The sequence below is a fragment of the Malaclemys terrapin genome, chromosome 4, assembly GCF_027887155.1.
Source record: "Malaclemys terrapin pileata isolate rMalTer1 chromosome 4, rMalTer1.hap1, whole genome shotgun sequence".
Lineage (NCBI taxonomy): Eukaryota > Metazoa > Chordata > Testudines > Emydidae > Malaclemys > Malaclemys terrapin.
In genome coordinates, this window is record NC_071508.1 from 105143270 (window position 1) to 105164640 (window position 21371).

General features: G+C 41.3%; 1 protein-coding gene across 1 annotated transcript in view; it reads left to right on the forward strand.

The window, feature by feature from the left end:
- AKAP6 (A-kinase anchoring protein 6) overlaps positions 1-21371 on the forward strand; it is a 303477-nt gene that overhangs the window by 75412 nt on the left and 206694 nt on the right. The window contains exon 5 of the mRNA XM_054028181.1: positions 17565-17687. Within this exon, the coding sequence (XP_053884156.1) occupies positions 17565-17687 (123 nt within the window). The remainder of the gene's footprint in view (positions 1-17564; positions 17688-21371) is intronic.

The window sequence follows — 21371 nt, forward strand, 5'->3', positions numbered from 1 at the left end:
CGGACTAAATTAAACACCAGTCTGTTCAACCTTCGTAACATAATACTGCCTAAATAGGTCTACAAGTTGCAGAGGAGTCTGAGAAGAGCAATACAAATGTTCAAGGGTTTAGAAGGGTTTGTGAGGAAAGGATTAAAGGTGTGTGGTTAGAAGCTGTTGGCCAGTATGTTCCAACATAATCTAAAAGTCTAATATAGACAAGACGGGATATACTCCAGTAATGTGCACTAAACTGGTCAAGTTGAAGCCTACAGAGGAGCCTAGGCTTTAACTCAACCAGTTTATACACTGCTTTGGTTACACTAGTCTTGTAGAATGCGTGAGTTAGAATTTGTTTATCATCTTCTAACAATACACCTTTAAATTCTAGTCTAGACAAAGATTTAAACAGATGCAAAATGATGAGATAACTGGCTCTGTGGATGAGGGGAAAGCAGTGGATGTGTTATTCCTTGACTTTAGCAAAGCTTTCGATACGGTCTCCCACACTATTCTTGCCAGCAAGCTAAAGAAGTATGGGCTGGATGAGTGGACTGTAAGGTGGATAGAAAGCTGGCTAGATCGTCGGGCTCAACGGGTAGTGATCAATGGCTCCATGTCTAGTTGGCAGCCAATATCAAGCGGAGTGCCCCAAGGGTCGGTCCTGGGGCCGGTTTTGTTTAATATCTTTATTAATGATCTGGAGGATGGTGTGGACTGCACTCTCAGCAAGTTTGCAGATGACACTAAACTGGGAGGCGTGGTAGATACACTAGAGAGTAGGGATCGGATACAGAGGGACCTAGACAAATTAGAGGATTGGGCCAAAAAAAACCTGATGAGGTTCAACAAGGACAAGTGCAGAGTCCTGCACTTAGGACGGAAGAATCCCATGCACTGCTACAGACTAGGGACCGAATGGCTAGGTAGCAGTTCTGCAGAAAAGAACCTAGTGGACGAGAAGCGGGATATGAGTCAACAGTGTGCTCTTGTTGCCAAGAAGGCTAATGGCATTTTGGGCTGTATAAGTAGGGGCATTGCCAGCAGATCGAAGAACTTGATCGTTCCCCTTTATTCGACATTGGTGAGGCCTCATCTGGAATACTGTGTCCAGTTTTGGGCCCCACACTACAAGAAAGATGTGGAAAAATTGGAAAGAGTACAGCGGAGGGCAACAAAAATTATTAGGGGTCTGGAGCACATGACTTATGAGCAGAGGCTGAGGGAACTGGGATTGTTTAGTCTCCAGAAGAGAAGAATGAGGGGGGATTTGATAGCAGCCTTCAACTACTTGAAGGGGGGTTCCAAAGAGGATGGAGCTCGGCTGTTCTCAGTGGTGGCAGATGACAGAACAAGGAGCAATGGTCTCAAGTTGCAGTGGGGGAGGTCCAGGTTGGATATTAGGAAACACCATTTCACTAGGAGGGTGGTGAAGCACTGGAATGTGTTACCTAGGGAGGTGGTGGAGTCTCCTTCTTTGGAGGTTTTTAAGGCCCCGCTTGACAAAGCCCTGGCTGGGATGATTTAGTTGGGAATTGGTCATGCTTTGAGCAGGGGATTGGAGTAGATGACCTCTTGAGGTCCCTTCCAACCCTGATATTCTATGATTCTATGAAAATAGAGTTTTGGGAAACTTCAGTTGTGTTTTGGCAGGTGGAAATTGGTAGAGTCATCATCCAAGTCCAAACACAAGCTATTCACTTGCTGTGGTCAAAATGTCACCTCTTCTAATCTCTAGTTTCATTAACGAAAAACTGGCTAATTCCAAAATAAAAATACATGAACTGCAGTCTAAGCCTTCTCACTATTCAGTTCCTGTGATTCCTTCTCTCAGGACCTGTCTCTCCCAGAGCCTTTCTCCTTCAGCCAGCAATAGTGTCTAATAAGCCTCAGTTGCTCCTTTGAATCAGCACTAATTAATATGCAGATCCTGCCAGGCAGAAGATGAATTGGGGAGGTGAGGATGGAAGCAGCAGTATTCTCCAAACTCTCCCCTCCCCAAGACTTGAGATGCATAAATCTTCAAAATATTTTCAGCCCTCTTCTGTTTTGTACACAGTGACTTTAGCTGATCTTCATCCCTTATTTTTCAGGAGACTTGATCAGCAGTGAAACATTAACAGGGCTGACCTTTAAATTGTCAACATTAGACACCATTCCGGTAATGGTGAATCAGGACAGTTCCCAGCAGTATTGTTTCAGGCTCTCTGTAGACTCCGGCAGATACTGGAAATGTAACTTTCCAACTAAAGGTCTAGAAACTTAATTTTTAGCTGCTTTCTTTTTTATTTAAGATTTTGGAACACAAGGTGCCGTCTTAAGCCAGTCCTATCTGTTGGGCTCCAATATGTACTAGCGTGAGAATCTTGCCTTTCTACTGCAAAAGTATTAATGTGAACATTACATCTGATTTTGATTCATTTGCGTTCACACCTCCTGAGTCTTGCATCATGTTTCAGGTTCAAACAACCCACCCAGACTGGGGACGATAGGGTAGTAAAGAATGAATAGAAGAGATGGTGGTGATTGAACAGTGGTTTCTGCAACTGTTTAAAGAGAGTTACCTATCACCAGTCTGCCAGTTTCTGGTTTTAAACACACACAAAACTTACCTGAAAAACAAGTTCATGGGTCAGATCATTTAAATTCCTCTTATGAGATGACACACTTAACCTTTACTAACCAATTAGCCCTATTTCAGTAGGAAATGCTGAATTAAGAGTTCTAATTTCTTTTGTGACTCATGGTCATCATATAATTCATGTCAAGGATGTAGTAGAAGGTCAATATATTCACTAATTACCCAGAAGCAAACATGTTCCATTCTAATTCAGTGCAAAAGCTTTTTTCCCTCCTAGCCCTTTCTGCTGCATTTCAAAATCCTTTAAGAAATGGTAATGTAGCACCCTCATGAGGCCAGATCTCACTACTGCAGCTGCTTGACAGATTTTTAGTATACTTTCTTGTTTAAATGAACAAAACACATGAAAATGTACAGAACTGTTAAAAATGTAATAGCAAAAGATAAATTGTAAACCAGAATCCTGTATTCTCTAATGAAAAGAATATTTTTTTCTTTAATGAAGCCTCTACTGGTAATACATGTTCTGTGCAATTTATTTTATTGCAACAAAATTAATGTTGAAATTTATGTTCTGAATTAAGAAGCAATAGCATAAATATGCAACTGTTCTTAGGTTTACAAAAGAGAACTTCCACTTCTATAGATTTTGTGAAATCTATTGTAAAAGCAAACTCAATCCACTGCAAACAGTTTGTAGTGATAGCATCTGGCTACAAATATTATTTTATTTGTTGGTAATATTTAAGAACCTACGGTCATATTCTTTTCAAAATCAGGGCTTAATCCTACCTGTGGCTGCCAGAAAAAATGCTTTCTTGCTTTAAAGTTTCACTTTAAAGTTATTGACAAAGCTACTTAAAAAAGTAAAGTATAAAGTATAACTAGGTGAGGGTGTGTATTTTGTCTGTAGATCACTCTCCAAATGTCATGAGCCATTTGTCAGCTTCAGCTCTTAGACTATGGCCAAGCATAGAGAGAAGGCACAAAGCCCTTTGTACAATTTACTGGGGAGGGGTGAGTGGAGTGTGTTTTGGACACCCAGGTGAAGAGAAGGGCACAGCGGTCAACCAATCACCACTTGGCGGTGAGTCAGATCTGATGCATGGGGTGCTAGCTGGATAGACATAGGAGGCCCAAATCATCACTGCGAAGAGAGAGCCCGGGCTTGGGAGGAGTTTGGAAAGACCATGGAGAATGACTACCGGATCGCCTCAAAGGTGTTCTGGCAAACCATTCATCACCTTAGGAGGGGTTGGTGGGACATTGCCCAGGCTGTTCTCAGCAAGAGTGGTGAAACGCTGACTCAGCTGAGAAGATTAAGAGATGGAAGGAGCACTTTGAGGAACTCCACAACCCGGTGGACATGCCCTACTTTCAGGAGCCAGTGCCGGAAACCCCCAGTGAGATCAGATCTATTTCTGATGCTGAGATTACTACAGCGGTAAAGTGCCTTCATAGTGGTAACCAAGGTAGCGGGGTGGATGAGATTCTCCCGGAGATGTTGAAAGCACTGGGAAATGTTGGGGTGTTGTGGTTAATGCGCCTCTTCAATGTTGCGTGAAAGGCGGGTGCAGTATCTCTGGACTAGCAAACCGTGATGGTGGTTCCAATCTTTAAGAAAAGAGACCAAAGGGTGTGTTCCAACTACAGAGGGATAACTTTCCTTAGCCTCCCTGGCAAAGTCTGTGCCAGAGTGTTGAAGAGGAGGCTATACCCGTTAGTTGAACCTTGGATTCAGGAGGAACAATGTGGATTCCATCCTGGCCGTGGAAAAATGGACCAGCTCTGTTGCAGATATTTGAGGGATTGTGGGAGTTTGCTAATCTGATCTACCTTTGTTTTGTAGACCTGGAGAAGGCATATAATCGCGTTCCCTGAGATCTCTTGTGGGAAGTGTTGCAGGAGCATGAGGTGCCAGTGCCACTTTTGTGTGCTAGCCGGTCCCTCTGTTCTCAGAGTGAGAGTTCTGTTCATATTCTTGATATTAAGTCAAGTTCATTTTAAGATGGGCTTTAGATTCCACCAACCTCAACAGGGACTTGTAGGTGGTATCTTTGCCGTTTGCAGATGATGTCCTTCTTGCTTCTTCAGACTGTGATCTCTGAGGCACACTCGAACATTTCACTGCTGAGTGTGAAGCAGCTGGGATGAAAATCGGCATCTCCAAATCAGAGGTCATGGTCCTTCCCCAGAAGAAAATAGCCTGCTGTCTGTAAGTGAAGGGGGAGCAGCTGTCCTCAGTGGAAGAGTTCAAGTATCTAGGGGTCTTATTCATGAGGAATAGTAAGCGGGAACGTGAGATTGACTGGCGGATTGGTATGGCGGTGGCAATGATGCAAGCATTGTACCGATCTGTGGTGGTGAAGCAGGAGCTGGGTTCTCAGACGAAGCTCTTGGTTTACAGGTCAGTCTACATCCCATGCTTACCTATGGTCATGAACTTTGGGTAATGACCAGAAGGATGAAATCATGGGTACAAGCAGTGGAAATGAGGTTTCTCCGCAGGATGGCTGGGCTTACTCTCAGAGACTGAGTGAGGGGCTCGGCTATTCGGGAGAACCTCGGAATAGAGCCACTGGATTGAGAGGAGCCAGCTGAGGTAGTTCAGGCACCTGATAAGGATTCACCATGGGAGCCTTTCTTTGGAACTCTACTGGGAACGTCCCACTCAGAGAAGGCCCCGAGGACACGCTGGAGGGATTATGTCTCCCAGCTAGCCTGGGAATGCTGGGGAATCCCCAGGAGGAGCTGGAACCTGTTATGGAAGAAAAGGGAGATCCAGTCCTCTCTACTCTCCATACTGCCGCCATGACCCTTGTTGACAACAGGGGGCGCTACTACCCCTGAAATGGATCTTTACTGGCTCCCGGTGAGCAGATTACTGTCATACCAGTGAAAAAGTTCTACAGTAATTATCTGCAATACACAGCAGTTTATTGAGAAGGAACTACATAAGTGGTAAAGGGTTATATTAAGCCCATAATTCTTACGTTAGACATTAAGAACTATACATTAAGAGCTATACAATCCTCTTAATGAGGCTCTCTTTCACAAACATGCACAAACAGGCCCTGTGCTAGCCTCACGCAGTTCCTGCTTGGCAAACAGAGAAGGTGGTTACCAATTTTATAGATGGCTTCTTCCCCTCAGTCTGTTCTTCTTAGCCCTCTGGTCTGTCTCAGATTCCCTCAAGGCAAAGGCAAGACCTTGGTTGCCTTGAGACCCCTCTGGTTCACAGTCCTACTCAAGCCCATGGAGCAGAGTTTTGGCTATTCTGTCTAGCAGTGTTGCTTCTTCAAGCGTCAATTAAGAAATCCCAACCAACAGCAATTTACTTTGCTTGATTCTTATACTCTTTTTCCTCGAAGGAGTCACATGTCTTAAAAGCATGCCCAGTGGGTGTGTGGTTACTAATTTTACCTAATTAGTGTTTTAGAAGGGGCTCAGGGGGGTGGTACTGAAGAAAGATCACCCCACATTTACTCACTCATCAATCATTCACTCTGGATCTCTGCATGGTGTTCTTGCTGTAAAGTCACTATAACCAGGTTGATCTGTGCTCCATGCTGGAACTTTATACATGTGATATTTACTTTTGCATGGGCCCATATTTGCCAACCAATAGGTTCAGTATCGATCGTACATGCAGACTTTGCCAGTTCTGTATCAAATTTGTTTCTGCTTAAAGGGAACCTGCGCCCAGGATCCGTTGCAGCCATTCAGCCATGTTTAAATCATGTCAAGTTATGCTCACACCATTCATTCAGTATGGCCACACCAATTTGGCACCATCCCAACAAGCCTCATCTGGAAAAGTGGCATAAAGGAGCCTATACAAGAAAAAGCCCTGAATATTGGGACTGTCCCTCTAAAATCGGGACATCTGGTCACCCTATTGACCTGGAATGATGGTAACAAAACACTATTTGTTTTCTGGACATGGAACAAAACCAAATATACAAGTACAGTACATATAATATGGAAAATTGGCAAGTGATGATTAGCTAGTCTTTGGGTGCACTTAGGCTAATAACCAATACATAAATTACCCATGAAATAGTCTGAAAAAGGTAAGTTGCCAACACAACATTTAAAATAATTATTAGAAGGGAATGATTTAATATCGCCAAGTATCCTTGTATTAGCATAAATAGTTTCAACATCAATCAGTATTTATATTGGCAGCATTTTAAGAAAAAAGTAACCAGTTGCTTTATTAAAAATTTAAAAATACAGATTAGAGATGGGCCTGAGCCACACCCTTTGATCAGGATCCATACTGTATAAATAGCTGATGGGTAGAGAGGGGCATTGTTCAAATCTGTGGATTTGGGTTTTGTGCAGGGTTTAGGGACCACTGAATCCATGTAAGAGATCTCTGAATAAAAGCAGTTTTCATGTGTGTGAACTATTGGTGCTGAAAGACCTGCTATATTTTCTACTAAGGTTCAGTATTCTGTAAAATTGCCCATAGAAGACAAAAGAAGAGTTTAGGAATGTGTAATAAGTGGGTATGTGTTACAACTTAGTGGTGTGATCCTGCAAACACTTACTACCATGGGTAGCCCCATTAGCTTCCCATGTGTAGTCCTATTTACATGGTGGCAAATGTTAGCAAGATTGGGTCCCAGGACTGACAGTTGAGTCAGACAAGATTGTGTGACCTAAAAAAGATTTGCATTACTTCTCTCTTAGCTGGTCAGTACAGTCTGGCTAGTTTTTGGCTGAGACAGGGACATGAGAGTATAAAACTTAGAAAAGACTTAGCTCTGGATATTTGATGCTCTGACAGCAAAACGGTGTTGCACAACAGGAATTTAAGTGTATCCCATACTAGTACAGCATTTTGGGCACACTTGATTATTCCCTGGCAGCTGTTGAGACCTGTCAGATACACTGGTAGGAAAAATAGCATGAAAGGAAAATGACACAACAGTACAAAAAATATTTTCAAGATAACCAGAGACCCCAGGAGACATACCCAATTATAATCTGTTTCGGAATGAAAACATTTTCAGATAAATATGAGAAACAAAAATGATAAAATGTGGTGAGAGGATGAAGTTCAAATGGGTTAGAGTTCAGGTTTCATTTGGATTAAGCATCCAAAAGTTTAGATCCTTATCTGTACTGTCCAGCCATTTGAGTCTGCAAAACTGACCTCTTTTCTTCTTCCCGAATATCTGAGAAACACAGATTTCCTTAATTGTGACATTCACAATGGCATATGAGGCATCATTCACTGTGTCTGGTTCTACTGTCCTCCAGTCCCACCTTACCTTTCTTTACATTCTGAGTTGGATCCTAGTTTTTATCAAGCTAAAAAAAGAACTGAGACCCACCGTGTCCTTTTCCCCAGACATCGGCCTTCTCCTCCTTTTACTGATTCCTCGCCCGTGCCATGCCTCTTTTCCCTTATCATTTCCTGCTCTTACTTCCTGTCCCTGGTTCCTCCTATTACTTATTTCTCATGTCCTGTAAATCCTTATGTGATCTCCTGCTACTAAGTCTGCTTAGGTCCACCCATCCAGTATCTTCTTTTCATGGCCATCTTCCCACTATGCCTCATAAACAATAAAGAACACAAACCAGAAATGCTGAATGAACAGGTCAGTGGTGTGGAAATAACATGAGTAGAGCTCTCACCCTGCTGCAGGTGATCCAGCATTTTGATCTAATGTGAAACTTAAACAGAAGTCAGACATTTAAAAATGCTTTGAAATCCTTGAAGGAAAGGTGTTATATAGGTGCAAAGCATAACCTAACTAAATGATCACACAATTACAGGTAGAAAAGCAAATTTAAGATCAGGAGCTGATAGATCAAGAACAAATAGTAATCTTCTCCTCATCTGAAATGAGAAAAATGGTGCCCCAAAGTAACATATCCCTTTTTTAAAACTAGGAAGCTGTTTGACCTCTGGACTGTTTCTCCAGTCTCTATGGGACTAATTTTCTGAGGTGTTAAGCACCCACAGTTCCCTCTAGCAGTGGCGCTGGAGCAGTTTTGGGAGTGGGGGTGCTGAGCTGCACCCCTCTTACCCCTGTCCACACCTCTCACTGCCCCCTAGAGCTCTGGGAGGAGGGGACCACGGACAGGGGTAAGGCGGCGGAGGCTGGGGCCACAGCTAGGCCCTGGGCATGGGGCTGGTGGCCGGGTGGGATCTGGGGCCGACAGCGGAGCCCCCAGAGCCCCAGCAACCGGATGGGATCCCAGGCTGGTGACTGGGTCCCCATATGTGGGTCCAGCATCCAGGACCGTGGGACTGGCAGTGGAGCCCCCAGGCACGGGGCCAATGGCCAGGCGGGCCCCTGGGGCCATGGGCCGGCAGCAGAGCCCCTGGGCTCCAGCAGGGGCTCGGGGCCGGTGGCCGGGACACCGGGCAGAAAACCTGGGAGTGCTGCTGCACCCCCCACTCTCCTACTTCCCATGCCTATGCCCTCTAGCATCTGGCAGAGGGGGTGGAGTGATTGTGGCATCCAAAAATTTGTCTCTTGGGAGCCAGAGACTGACTGGACTATTCTCTCATTCTACCCATGCTCTTGTCCCGCTGCCACAAGTCTCCCTATTTAGACCTTTATTTTACAAGTTGGTTGTGCTCCAGTACAAGTGTAAGTAGAGCCCACACGTGGGTTTGGATAAATGTCAGCACTAGCATAGACTTCCATACTGAGCGGAAGCAAGTCCCAAGCCTCTTAGGCACCTGCTCCTTTATTCTCAAGAGCTCAGGGGAAGGAAGGAGTGGGGTGTGTAGAATAAGCATACCAAGGAGACAAGTTGAACAAGGTTCTCAGTATACAGCTATATTCTCCTCACTTCAAACTTATTTCTGCTAGGAGGCAAGAGTAACTTGGCAGCAGTGCAGTCCTTAATACAGGGTCAGGTTCTGCTGTGCTGTCTATCCTACTCATCATATTTACCTGTGTTTATACAAGTAACATTTTACATTAGTTTTTCTAATGTTTAATTAAATAAGAATTATCTTGGTTTAAGTACGTCTATGGAAGTTACCACTATGCTATATCCTGTATTGCCTACGACAGAGGTGAGACACAACAGCAATGCCAGTAATTGACAGTGGACTGTCAATGGTAGGGGGTGTTTCCTGAAGCAAAATTAAGTGTGCTTTATGCTCTATAGCCAAATGTAGGAGGATGCCCCTCTTGGCTGCTGAGATTCCCTAGATATGGAGGAGCAGCACTTTGAGAGCTGACTCCAGCACTAGGGTTTGTGACCCTGGCCTGAAGAGGACCCCATAGGGGACAACTCCTTCAGGCTGTGTTTGTTTTTGTCTTTCACTTTTTATGCCGAGGACTTGAGCTCCGATTTTTGCACTTTATCTACTTTAGCTTTTTCATACAGATGGTGGGTGCCATGTGATGGCAGTAGACTTGTCCCCTTATATGATCTCCCTGAAACACAGGCTGAGAAATATGTGTATTCTGATGACATCTGTAGTGCTGACACTGGAAAACGATTGCCATAGGATAGAAAGGGAATCTCAGCTAACATGGCTACCCTCTGATACTTGGCAGCCAAAACATGGTTACTTGGACCACCTGCTTCTATCAGTGAGACTACTCAGTGAAACCAAGACAGTGACAACTAACTTCCATCTAAACAATCATCTTGCCAATCAACCCATCATGATCCATGTCCAAGGATGGCCATTGCCATTCTGACCAGTTGGGAGTAAAACTTGATCGTAGCCTGACACATTGGCTTCAGGAACACTGGAACACCTGAAAATGAAGATCTCTTCTCACACCACCTTGATATGAAAATGATCAGGAACCTCCTAGGGAGCAGACCCTTCAGTCTTTGTACATCTGCATTGGCCCTGGTGTTTGCTTTAGCTGAATACTGCTTTGTGATCTGGGGCAGCAGCTGGCGCACTTAGTTTGTCAAGATGGTGCTGACTTTGGACACTTGTATTATTAGTTTTCACTATACACCAATGTCCGGTCTGTATGTGCTAGCATACATAACTCCACCAGACCTTCATGAGATGCCCTTAAGTCTGCTTGGAGAGATGTGGCAGATGAAACCAACCTATTACGTCTCTGGTTGATTGATTGCCCCATTCTTAGGGAACAACACATTGTGCCAATGTAAAAGTCTGATCATATTCAGGGGAGGAATCCACTCCTGTGGTCTAGGGTATGACACCCCAGCTGATTTCTTAACACTCCTTTGCTACAGCAGCTCCCACACTCTTGGACAATACTGGCCCTTTACCTGTTGCTAGCTATACAGCAATCCTGTAGCTCTAGTAGCAACTGTGGGAAATATTAAGAAAAATAGTCTAGTGTACACAAGGCCCACATTAGAAGCATTACACTCTTGGATCTGACTCTCCTTGGCTGAACATACCCTGTAGGCATGACGCTTTCTAACAACTTTTGAAAGCTGCCTTTTAAAAAGTAACATGTACTTGGGTGTTACATACACTGTGCTATGAATGCTAAGTGTGAAGTAGGAAAGTAAATATTTTTATCACTCCATGAATTCATTTTAGCTTGGTTCCATCACATTTCCAATTGCCTTGAGTTGTCATATCCTGGATTAAGTAGGATTGTTAAGAAAAGCATAGAAGAATTCTGTTGATGTTATGCTTGGTCAGCATTATGTTCCTCCTATGAGGTCAGTGGACTTATTGGCCATCACAAAGTCTGGAGGACACTACAGAGGAATTTTTTTCCTTAGTGCCATCTGTCTCCTTAGGGAGTTCTATAATCTGTACTGCTGATGATTGCACTGTTGCCTCTGCGTCTAGCTCCAATTAAACTGACCATGGCTGTTTGTACAGTCTCATCTTCCTGAGTACCTGGATTCCTTTGACTTACCTTTCCCTATGAAGAAAGTGCACTTTTATCCTTTTGAAAATAAAGTCCAGTGGGCTGGACTGAGTCCCTCCTGAGACTCATATGCAAGTCCTTTTGTGGTTAGACAAAGGGGTTTCTTAATGCCATTCTGTGATAGAAGTGCCCTTGGAGGCAGCACAGGCCAGTATGTAGCCCCTTTGTGAGCTCAGTCTTTTTTTGTAAATTGGGAGCAAACTTTACAACATTCTCTGTTTGCAATAAAATTGAACATTCATTTTTTAACACACATCCTCATAACCAATTCTTTTACGGACAAAACTTCCTTTGTGTGCCCAAAACTAAAGGGGAGGAGGGGGAGATCTAGTGTAGTAAGTTCACTAGTAGTGCTCTCTTGTGTTTCTATGCTGAGATTTGTGGTATAAAGGGCAGGTTCTGTGTCTCTGTAAAACTCGTATGACTGTCATCCTTAAAACGTGATAATTTTGTCAATAGGTAAATAGACATTTTTAGTACTTGCTTATATATCTGGGACCTACCTGTTTGGAACCCCTTTTTTCAAATCTTGGTTCTAGTCACTCCAAAGATTTTGTGTCTTGATAAGAGTTGTGTCCAAAAGAACTCTATTAAGTGTTTGTGATGCAATCCATAATAATTCAATGTGCATATTAAATGCAAATTAATAATATTAATAAATTGTTAAGCAATGTCAACATTGCACAGCTTAAAATTTCAAGAAGCAAGATGGTCAAATACCGTTTCCAGCTGCACATGCAACCCAAGTGAATTCTGCGTAGTTTCAAAGAGCAGAATTTGGCTCAGGAACTGCATACATTAAAGTTTCCACATCAATGTTAACTTGCCACATTACATCCTGTATTATTTTATAGTGTATATTTTACGACATTACAAGTGTCTCTCTGAAACATACATAGCCAAATTCAGGTTCAAGAGGGCCAGTACCCTCCCTGAACATCCTCTCAATTCCACAAACACTACAGGCAGCTAGGGAGTGTTCCCTGGTCTGACTGTAGTTTTCCCTGTTGTACCATGTGAGCTGCAGGTAGAGGCAGCTAGTGCCTGCAGTACTGACGTGCTCTGAGCAGTGCAAAACACTGGAGCAGAAAGCACAGCAGAGCCACCCTGCCACCTCTGGGGCTAGTAGGAGCAGCCTTGGCCCATCTCCCACAATCCTGGAAGGGGGTGTTAATGGAGGTCCAAGCCCAGGGCAGGCCTTCTCTAGGCTGGAGACATGGCAGGCAGCTTCTGGAGCCTGCAAAGAAGGAGGAATTGGGGGCTGACCAGCTTCTGGAGTCTGCCTGGCAGCAGTTAGAAGGGCTGCAAGAATCTGCCAAGGGGAGTCAGATATGGGGGAGGGGCGTGAGGGAGCAGGTGTGCCTGGCAGGGCTCTCAGCAGTGGTAGGGATTTGGGAAGCAGGTGTAAAGGGCGTCAGAAAAGACTCTAAACAGTGGGAAAGGGGTGTGGGGAGAGGCAGGGCCTGCCTATTTCTCTGCACAATTCAAATGTTTGACTTGTTGTTTTTACACACACTCTCTTGAGATAGGCAGGGGCATTAGAGGGCATTGAAAAAAGACTAGTTCTTGAAAAAGAAGTTCAGGATTTTTGTCTAATCTCATGATTTGGGAGTTTTTGAACCATTGGGGTTGGCAATACTGTTACTAGGCTCTGCTAGAAGCCTACCAGATACCTTGAACACACTTAGATTTTTTTCAATACTTACAACTCTCTTATTTTGAATCCTTATCCACCCAGATGAAATAGCTATAGATCCCCAGAGAAGACTATGTCCATGCCAAGTTTTAAATTTAAACAATTTTCCTGTAGCTTTGTTTTTAAAAAGTGTGAATAAAACATTGTGGGGTTTTTTTACACAAAGGAAAATGTATGTTCCATAGTCGCACAACCTCTAATCATGTGAAAAACCCAATAGGTGCACATTTCAGAAATGTATCACTGCATTCAAACAGAAGTTCATCATGGAAACTGTGTTGTATCCTTAGCTATGGAGGTTGCTACCAAATATCCATTATGTAGCATTTGACTTTTCCAAACATAGCATAGTAACAATATTACCAGGTGGGGTCTGGAATAAAATCAGTGGCTAGCTTACGAGGACAATACGGAGCAGTTACATCACAGAACTGATGCAGCTGGTCTCAAAGAGAGAGATCCGTTTACACTGGAATTCCCTCCTGGTCTCCTTTTTTCTCTCTCCTGAGAAGTTCTTGTTTTTATAGCAATTTTTTTGCTATAATTCAGGTAACTTTGGGATTTTCAGATTCTAAAACATTGTGATATATCATAGTTTAATTATAGGCATCATAGTGTCTGGATTAGATACATAGTTATTATAGGTCAGCCTTGCTCCACTGAAGCAACTGAAGCTGATTTACACCAGCTGAGGCTCTCTCTATCTTAAAATTGTCTAAGAAAGCTGTGTAGACAAAGAAACAGGTAAACCACAAATACAAAAGAGAGAGAGTGGTAAAAATTATTAATGATAGGGATGTACAGCCATTTCTGTTAGAGGCATGAAGTGAGAAGAAACCATGGCAAAATATTATTGTGTATATTTTGCTTTCCTATAATATTTATTTGTTTCCTTGATCAGTCCTGAGTCTGGGTTCATGATTGCACACTAAATTCCATTCTTTTGCATGGTGTAATTAGTCCTGTATTTCATTTTCTGACTGGGTTGCATTACGTTTTTTTTCTAGTGTTGCAGAATACTTTTTTTTTTATCAAGAGGCAAATCTTTCTCCATATTAGAACTTCCTAGACCCAAATTTGTCTAAAACATTTCTTAAAATATATATGTATTTTAGGAAATATCCAAAACAAACTGCATGAAGATAGCCCCTTTTTGTTTTTTACTGTACATCTTCAAAATTCATTAGGTATTCATCATTCTACATAGGATGTTTTGTTACTTCTAGCCAGTCAATAGAGTGGTAATCACATCTTCAGTAAGGTCTAGGTTGTGACTTGGAGTGTCTTGCAGGGTAACTATTGACTGGTGTTAAGTTTATGCACTAGCCTTTGCTCAAGGCTGTGCCTAAAAGTATGCTTTAGCCCTAAAGTAGCAACACCTATTGCTTATCAGATGGAATAATCAAGACCCAAATGTGTGCATCAGTGCTTAAAGTGATAAAGGAGCAGCATATTGTTTGAAAATACTGATTTTGGTTTTAAAGTTTGTATGTAGCCAGGCCTTGGAATAATGCCAAAGAGAAGACCTGAAGAAGAGCTCTGTGTAAGCTCGAAAGCTTGTCTCTCACCGATAAGATATTTCCTCACCCACCTTGTCTCTCTGAAAAGAAGTAGAAGTTCAGCTTCGAGAGCAGGGTTGTAGTCTAGTCTTTTGCAACAGACCTGATCCAGTTGACTGTATTTGCATAGGTTTCAATTTCCACTGGAGCTGCCTTCTAGGCAGACATGAGTCATGAGGCTGGCATTGGGATGATAAAGGTGTCTCTTTGCCCACTAGCATCAGGCTATTAAAATAAATAAGTTGGAGTCCTAGGCACTACTGTGAAAAATTTTTGAAAAACTTTTTGATCATTAGTTTGTGACAAATGAAGTAGGGATTATGGTGCCTCAACATAATCTTGAATTTAGTTTGAGATAAACACATGGAAAATATGAAAAAGAAATCTCCTGTCTGATCTAGGCTCGCATGTATTGTCTTCATTTCCATTGTCATGTGTTTAACATATAACATGTTATATGGGTTTTCCTTTTAATTTTACCAGAACTCAAATGACAAGTCAAGTAAAATTGTGGTCTTAATTTAGTTGTGGGACATCCAAATCTTCATTTTGATGTTCCCTAGCACTTATTTGCAAAAAAAAGGCACATATTTGAATGTGCAGATGTAAGATTTAAAAATCCAATTTAGATGCTTACAATTCAGCATTGGGCTCCCTCCTTAAGATTTTGTAGGACTGACAATGCTCCATTAGGCCTCCAGATGGTGGTGTTTACCCAGACATTGAGATTCAGGAGCTGGACAATGTTATCTATCCTCTGACAGTCATTTTCAGTGTCAGGCTTTTAGTTTTTTAAATTATTTTCAGTTTCTACAGATGTGTTCTTTGAATGGTTTCAATAAAATTTTATAGCCATCGTTTGAAAAATAGTAGGATTATTGTGATTTGTGTTTTGTAGCAGAAAATATTTCTCTGACAGAGACGTAGCCTGGGTTAGATCTCCCCATTCTGTCATCATGCCTCTCCTTTCCTTTAGCTGTCTCCTCAGTGCTCATCACCGACCCATTTATTTTTAGTGGGGATTTTAATGTCCATAATGAAACTGTTTGAATATTTATATTTTTTTAAACAAAAAGATTCTGGCTCCTCATAGCTTTACATGATATTATCTATATATTTATTCAGGCCCAAAACACCCTTCAAACATTCCCTACCCCACAACACAAATGATTCAGGTCATATACCTGTTGTGGATTGTCTCCCCCCATGTGGTAAATACAGGCATATTAGATGTGGCACATTTCATAGCAGTATGTGCAGAAAAATAGCATAGCAGAAAAAGTATTTGACATCTAGAAGGCTAGTACTGGAGGGTTCCCATACATAATATCAAAAAATACAAATATTCTGAGGGACAAGCATAGTCACTATTGAGAGCTGCCTTTTGTACTAGTGAGTATTGGCATCACATGCTTGAAATCTTGAAATATTTTTTGAAAAATTCTTCTAAAACACAATACTCTGTTATGGGGGGTGTAATATATTACTTTATTAGTAAAATACATGAAGCCTGTATAAGAGAGCACCTTTATTTTGTGTGTGTATGTATATCTGTCTGCCTATGTGTATGTATATATTAAATCACCTTGTTTGTGAGATAACATCACTAGGATGTGACAAGCAATCAGTAATGTGATTTGTAGTATTCTTCTCCCTGTTCAGTGGTAGTTCTGAATTTTTTTTGTTAAAATTTAAAACTTTTGGCAAATAAAAAAATCTGTTTGGGGGTGAACTAATTGTTTTACTTGACCTGAAAGATTTTTTTCCAAGCATTTTTAAAGGGCTAGAGGAGTGCCCCTCTGCCCCTTATAACCTTTAGCCCAGTGGTTAGGGCATTCACCTGGAATAGGCATTTGAACCCAGGCATTCACATGGGAGCAGAGTGACCTTGGTTCTAGTCCCCTGCTCCACTGAATATTGAATTATTTATACAAAAGGGGAACAAATGAGAATGATACTTTGGTTACCTCACAGATCTGTTGAGGGCATAATTTAATTAATTTATGGGAGGTGCTCAGATAGCAGAGTCCTGAGTATCCTAAACAAACCTATGAATGAATAAAAATAAAACTAATACACCAGTGGTAGCATTATCTTAAGCAATTCTGGGATGGTCATATTAGATGAACATACTCTTAAGATCTATTTTAAGTTGATAAAAACATCATGGCCACGCTACCCTCTCGACCTTCCCTTGATTCATGCTGAACAGAAGACTCTGGTGGAGTTATCTGCACTCAGAATGGGCCTTAGAGCATCATCCAGTCATGTAAAGTTAGGGGCATCATTTAATAGTGCCTGTGATAAAAGACCAGCAGCCCTTGCATTAAATGCTGCACATTCTGCCTTGTATATCACTAGAAGTGATGCAGCTGCCACATTTGGTTGCCTGAATAGGGGCTTCCAACCCATCTTTTATCATAACCCAGGCCTCTCACCCAGCCACTCATACAAATCCCCCTCACTTTTAAAACCCCATTGTTTTTCCATCTCGCCACACTAGGGTGACCAGATGTCCTGATTTTATAGGGACAGTCCCAATTTTGGGGTCTTTTTCTTGTATAGGCTCCTATTACCCCCCACTCCCTGTCCCGATTTTTCACACTTGCTGTCTGGTCACCCTACCACAATCTAATGAATTTTTTACACTGGTCTGTCCCAGGAGACCACCTTAGATTATCCCAAAACACATTGAGCACAGTCTTGCTCCTCCTTTATCAGAAGACCACCAACCAATTTTTAGCATTCTTTGCATGGTTGTTGAGGACAAGATTTCACTGTCCAGTGCTCTGCTGGTTTAAAAAAAAATAAAGAGCATGCTTTTTCCAGATTGTCATTGTACTAACAAATATGTTTTTCTTGTTCTTTCTTTTTTCTTATCTGGTAAGGGGTTTGTAAGCAAGCTGGATGAATTCATTCACTGGTTAAATGAAGCCATGGAAACGACAGAGAATTGGACTCCTCCTAAAGCAGAGACAGACAGCCTTAAATTGTACCTTGAGACACACTTGGTAGGACAAGATTATATTGTGATTGCTATAAGTAATTGAAGTGTTCTGCTGTGCTTTTTGTTAGTAGATTATTTTTTCTAATTTTTAGTCAACACCTATATTTTAATGCTGTATTTACAGTGTTGCAAATTGTATTATTATTCAAAATTCCAACAAATTCACCTTCTAAAAGAAAAAAAAATTTCCTACATTCATTAGTAACCATAGTGTAGCAAAAATCTCTTCAAAAATGAATTAGAAAAAATTATATTGCAATTCAGAAATTATCCTCAGACTGAAAGAAAAGGAAATAATAAAAGGTAAAAGTAAAATTATATTTCTTCTGGCCAGTATTAATGAAGCTCTAATTTATTTTTACTATCTGCCACATTTTTAATCATAGTACAGAATGATTTAAATAAAATATTTGAAATTATCATTTCAATAATTTTAGCGGATGTGCATTTTTATCCTGTAACTGTCACTATTCTTGCTTTTGTGCAAACAAACAAACAAACAAAAAAACCTTTGTGTGGAAGTAGAAAACACTTGGCAAAATAAGATGTGTATATATTACAGGCAAGAATTATAGATTGAGGGGCATTGGATAAGCCTCTTGAGGTTTTTACTGAATACTTCTAACAGCTGGTACTGGTTACCAGCAGGTGAAAACCAACTACAGTTGTTGAATTGTAGTAAAATATGAAAAGCAACCATGTTAGATGAAATGAGATTTTAGATGCTGAAAACCTCATGCTTAGATTTTTCACACTATTATCAAATATATGGGGCAGAGACCATCTCTTCCTATCTGTTTGTATAGAGTAATGGAGTCCCATTCCTGATTCAGACCTTTGTTACTAACCCAATATAAATAATAATGAAAATGCCTCCTTAAAGGAAAACTCTTGTGATTTAAGGGGCATATCAGAGCTCTCCAGGATAAATACTAAATACAATATGTGTATGTGTGTTGCAGAATTAATTTTCAAGATAGTTTTTAAACATTTTAATGAGTCTTCTTATGCGGCCCAATTGGATAATGCAAAGTAGGAGCAAAAATAAATAAATAAATAAGCTTCTTCCATTTCAAAGCATTGGAAATCAGTGAGTTTCAATACGTTGATACAGTAAATTCTGTTGTTCGTTTATTTCTGTTAATTTAATGGTCGGCCTGACCACCATTAAATTAAGCAGTTAAAAAAAATTTAACTGACCCTACCACAACTTTAAAACTCTCTGATCTCCAGCTTTCAAGCATGAATTGATATTTTTCATGCTCTTTATTGATGTTAATCATTTACATCATAATAGTGCCTACAGACATTGTACTAGGCACTGTGTATGTATGCAGTAAATGTCCCTGCACCAAAGAGTGTTTGGTCCTGCTGTGTATTTTACAAAGGTTCCCTTGAGCTAACATGAAGCCCCATAGACTTTGGCCCCATGCAAGCGCAGGGATCTGACCATGCACCACACATTGCAGGATCGGCGCCTAAAAGTCCTGGGTCATTTCAGTGTGTTCACTCCTACTCTACTGCATTAAACTCTCTGGAAGATGGCTTTCTCTGGGCTAGATGGAAATAGCTGCAGTGTCCCAAGAGCAGGGCAGAAAGGAGGTGGTGACTTTCAGTTCCTATTTCCCTCTTGCTCAATGGGGGGAGTCTTCCGTACCAGCCCTCTTACTAGCACAGATTACTTGAAAGACTGCCCCAGCTCCAGTGCACTGTGGGAGCTGGAACCAAAATTACTCTCTCCCTATCCCTGCCTGTACATACGCTACCCACCACTGTGGGATGGACAGGAGCAGCTGCATGGTGGCTGCTCTTCTCCTTCAGGATTCACCAATATGTATAGCCCCCACAGGAGAGTGGGAACCTTACACCCCCTCACTTCTCTGTGAAGGTGCACAGGAGAGATCACAACTGAGCCTTATACCTTTGTCTATCATTTCATTTGATTATTTTAAAGCCATTAAAAATCTGTCACCGGAGTGTTCCTGAGGCATAGAGTATGTTACACCTTTCGGGGGTGGGGGTGGGGGGTCATTTTCATGAAGTAAGAGTGGTTTTTTTCAAAATCCTACCATGAAGTACTAGAGTATATAATACACTACAATTTCAGTCTGTGAATATACCTTGATGGCATGTACACTGTCAGTCTATGTAAACAATGTGTTGGACAGCACGGAAAAGCAGTAGTGATCCTACAGCCTCATTTCTCCTGGGATTTTAAAAAAAACATATGCTATTATATTCCTTTCTTTGCAGTAGATGATTGAATTATTAAAATAAGGGATATTTTTGTAATAGGAAGATAGAGTTATTCGTATTAATTAGAATGTCAACTTTTCACTGGTAGTGGTCTGACAGAAATTCCAATCTGTGTTTAAACAGATGTATATGAACTTCAATTCACATTAAGTTCAGTGTTAAAATTCCTCTCGATTTAGCATTTTAAATCAATGCTGATTAAGGGCTTGAAGAGAGAGGGAGCTTACCTCCCTCAAAGTTTCTTGTTTTACAAGACAGGTTTGGCAAATTTGAATGCCATCAGTTTTTCTTGATGTCTTCTGAACAGAAGGCACTCAGTACCTTGCAGGTTCACTCCTAAGTGAGGTTCCACAGCACTACCTCAGGGTTTCTGCACTGACATCCAGTTGTGAGTTGATCCTCTTTCAAATACATTAATACAATGAATTTGCCTCTCTCCTATAGGCTGCATCTACACTAGCTATCTTTGTATTCACAATCAGCAGTAGAAGCTGCAATGTAAACATGACTCAGGCATTTTTACCACAATCCTACCAGATTGTGTATTATGGCGACAAAGTGTGCTAGTGGAGAGAAGGCTCTGCCTCAGATTATCATTAATGCCTGTGGCCCTGCTCTGCCTAAAACACATGGCCACAATTAGGGTTGCCAATTTTGGTTGGACATATTCCTGGAGGTTTCATCACATGACATAATCTTTAATGAAAGATTAATTGTTAATTCCTGGAGACTCCAGGGCAATCCTAACCTTAGCCACAATAGGGAGCTGGGTATCAAAGAAAGAGGATATTTTATACTTGCTACTTAACTCCCCACTGCTGCCACAAGAAAATAAAAAGAAACTCAGATGAGGGAAAGGTTTATTTGTTCCCTTTTTGTCTATTGGCTGAGGATGCTCTAGCAAAGATAGTACTGGTAACAGGATTCAAGAGATCTCTCAAATTTTCTGTCATGTCACCTGGATCATCATTTCAGGACCTCAGCATGTGACTATTGAATATAAATTATTTGCATATTAAAGCTGAATTTTAACTCTCCCCTTGCTAAAATAAATAAAGTTAGCACCATTGAATGGAACACACACATTTAGCTTTCTGGGGAAATGGAGAACCATAACAATCTGTAAGGGATAAGAAACCTTTGATACATAGGCGACTAGTCTAAATCCAAGCTAAAATGCTAGTGAACAAAAGTCAGCCAGGTTTACGTGAAATTAATTAACAATTAATTTCAGTGCAGTTACTAGAGGGGAAAAAAAGTCCATATCCCGAGAAAAAAACATTAAAAATGTACACTTCTGTTCACATTCTCAGAATGTATTGGATTGGCCTGACGAATAACAGTTTTCATAAGCGTTGGTCTTTCAGGTAAAGTTTGAGACAAATTGGTGGAATAAGGAATTTTGCGCTGCTGCTGCTGTGTTCTGCAACTA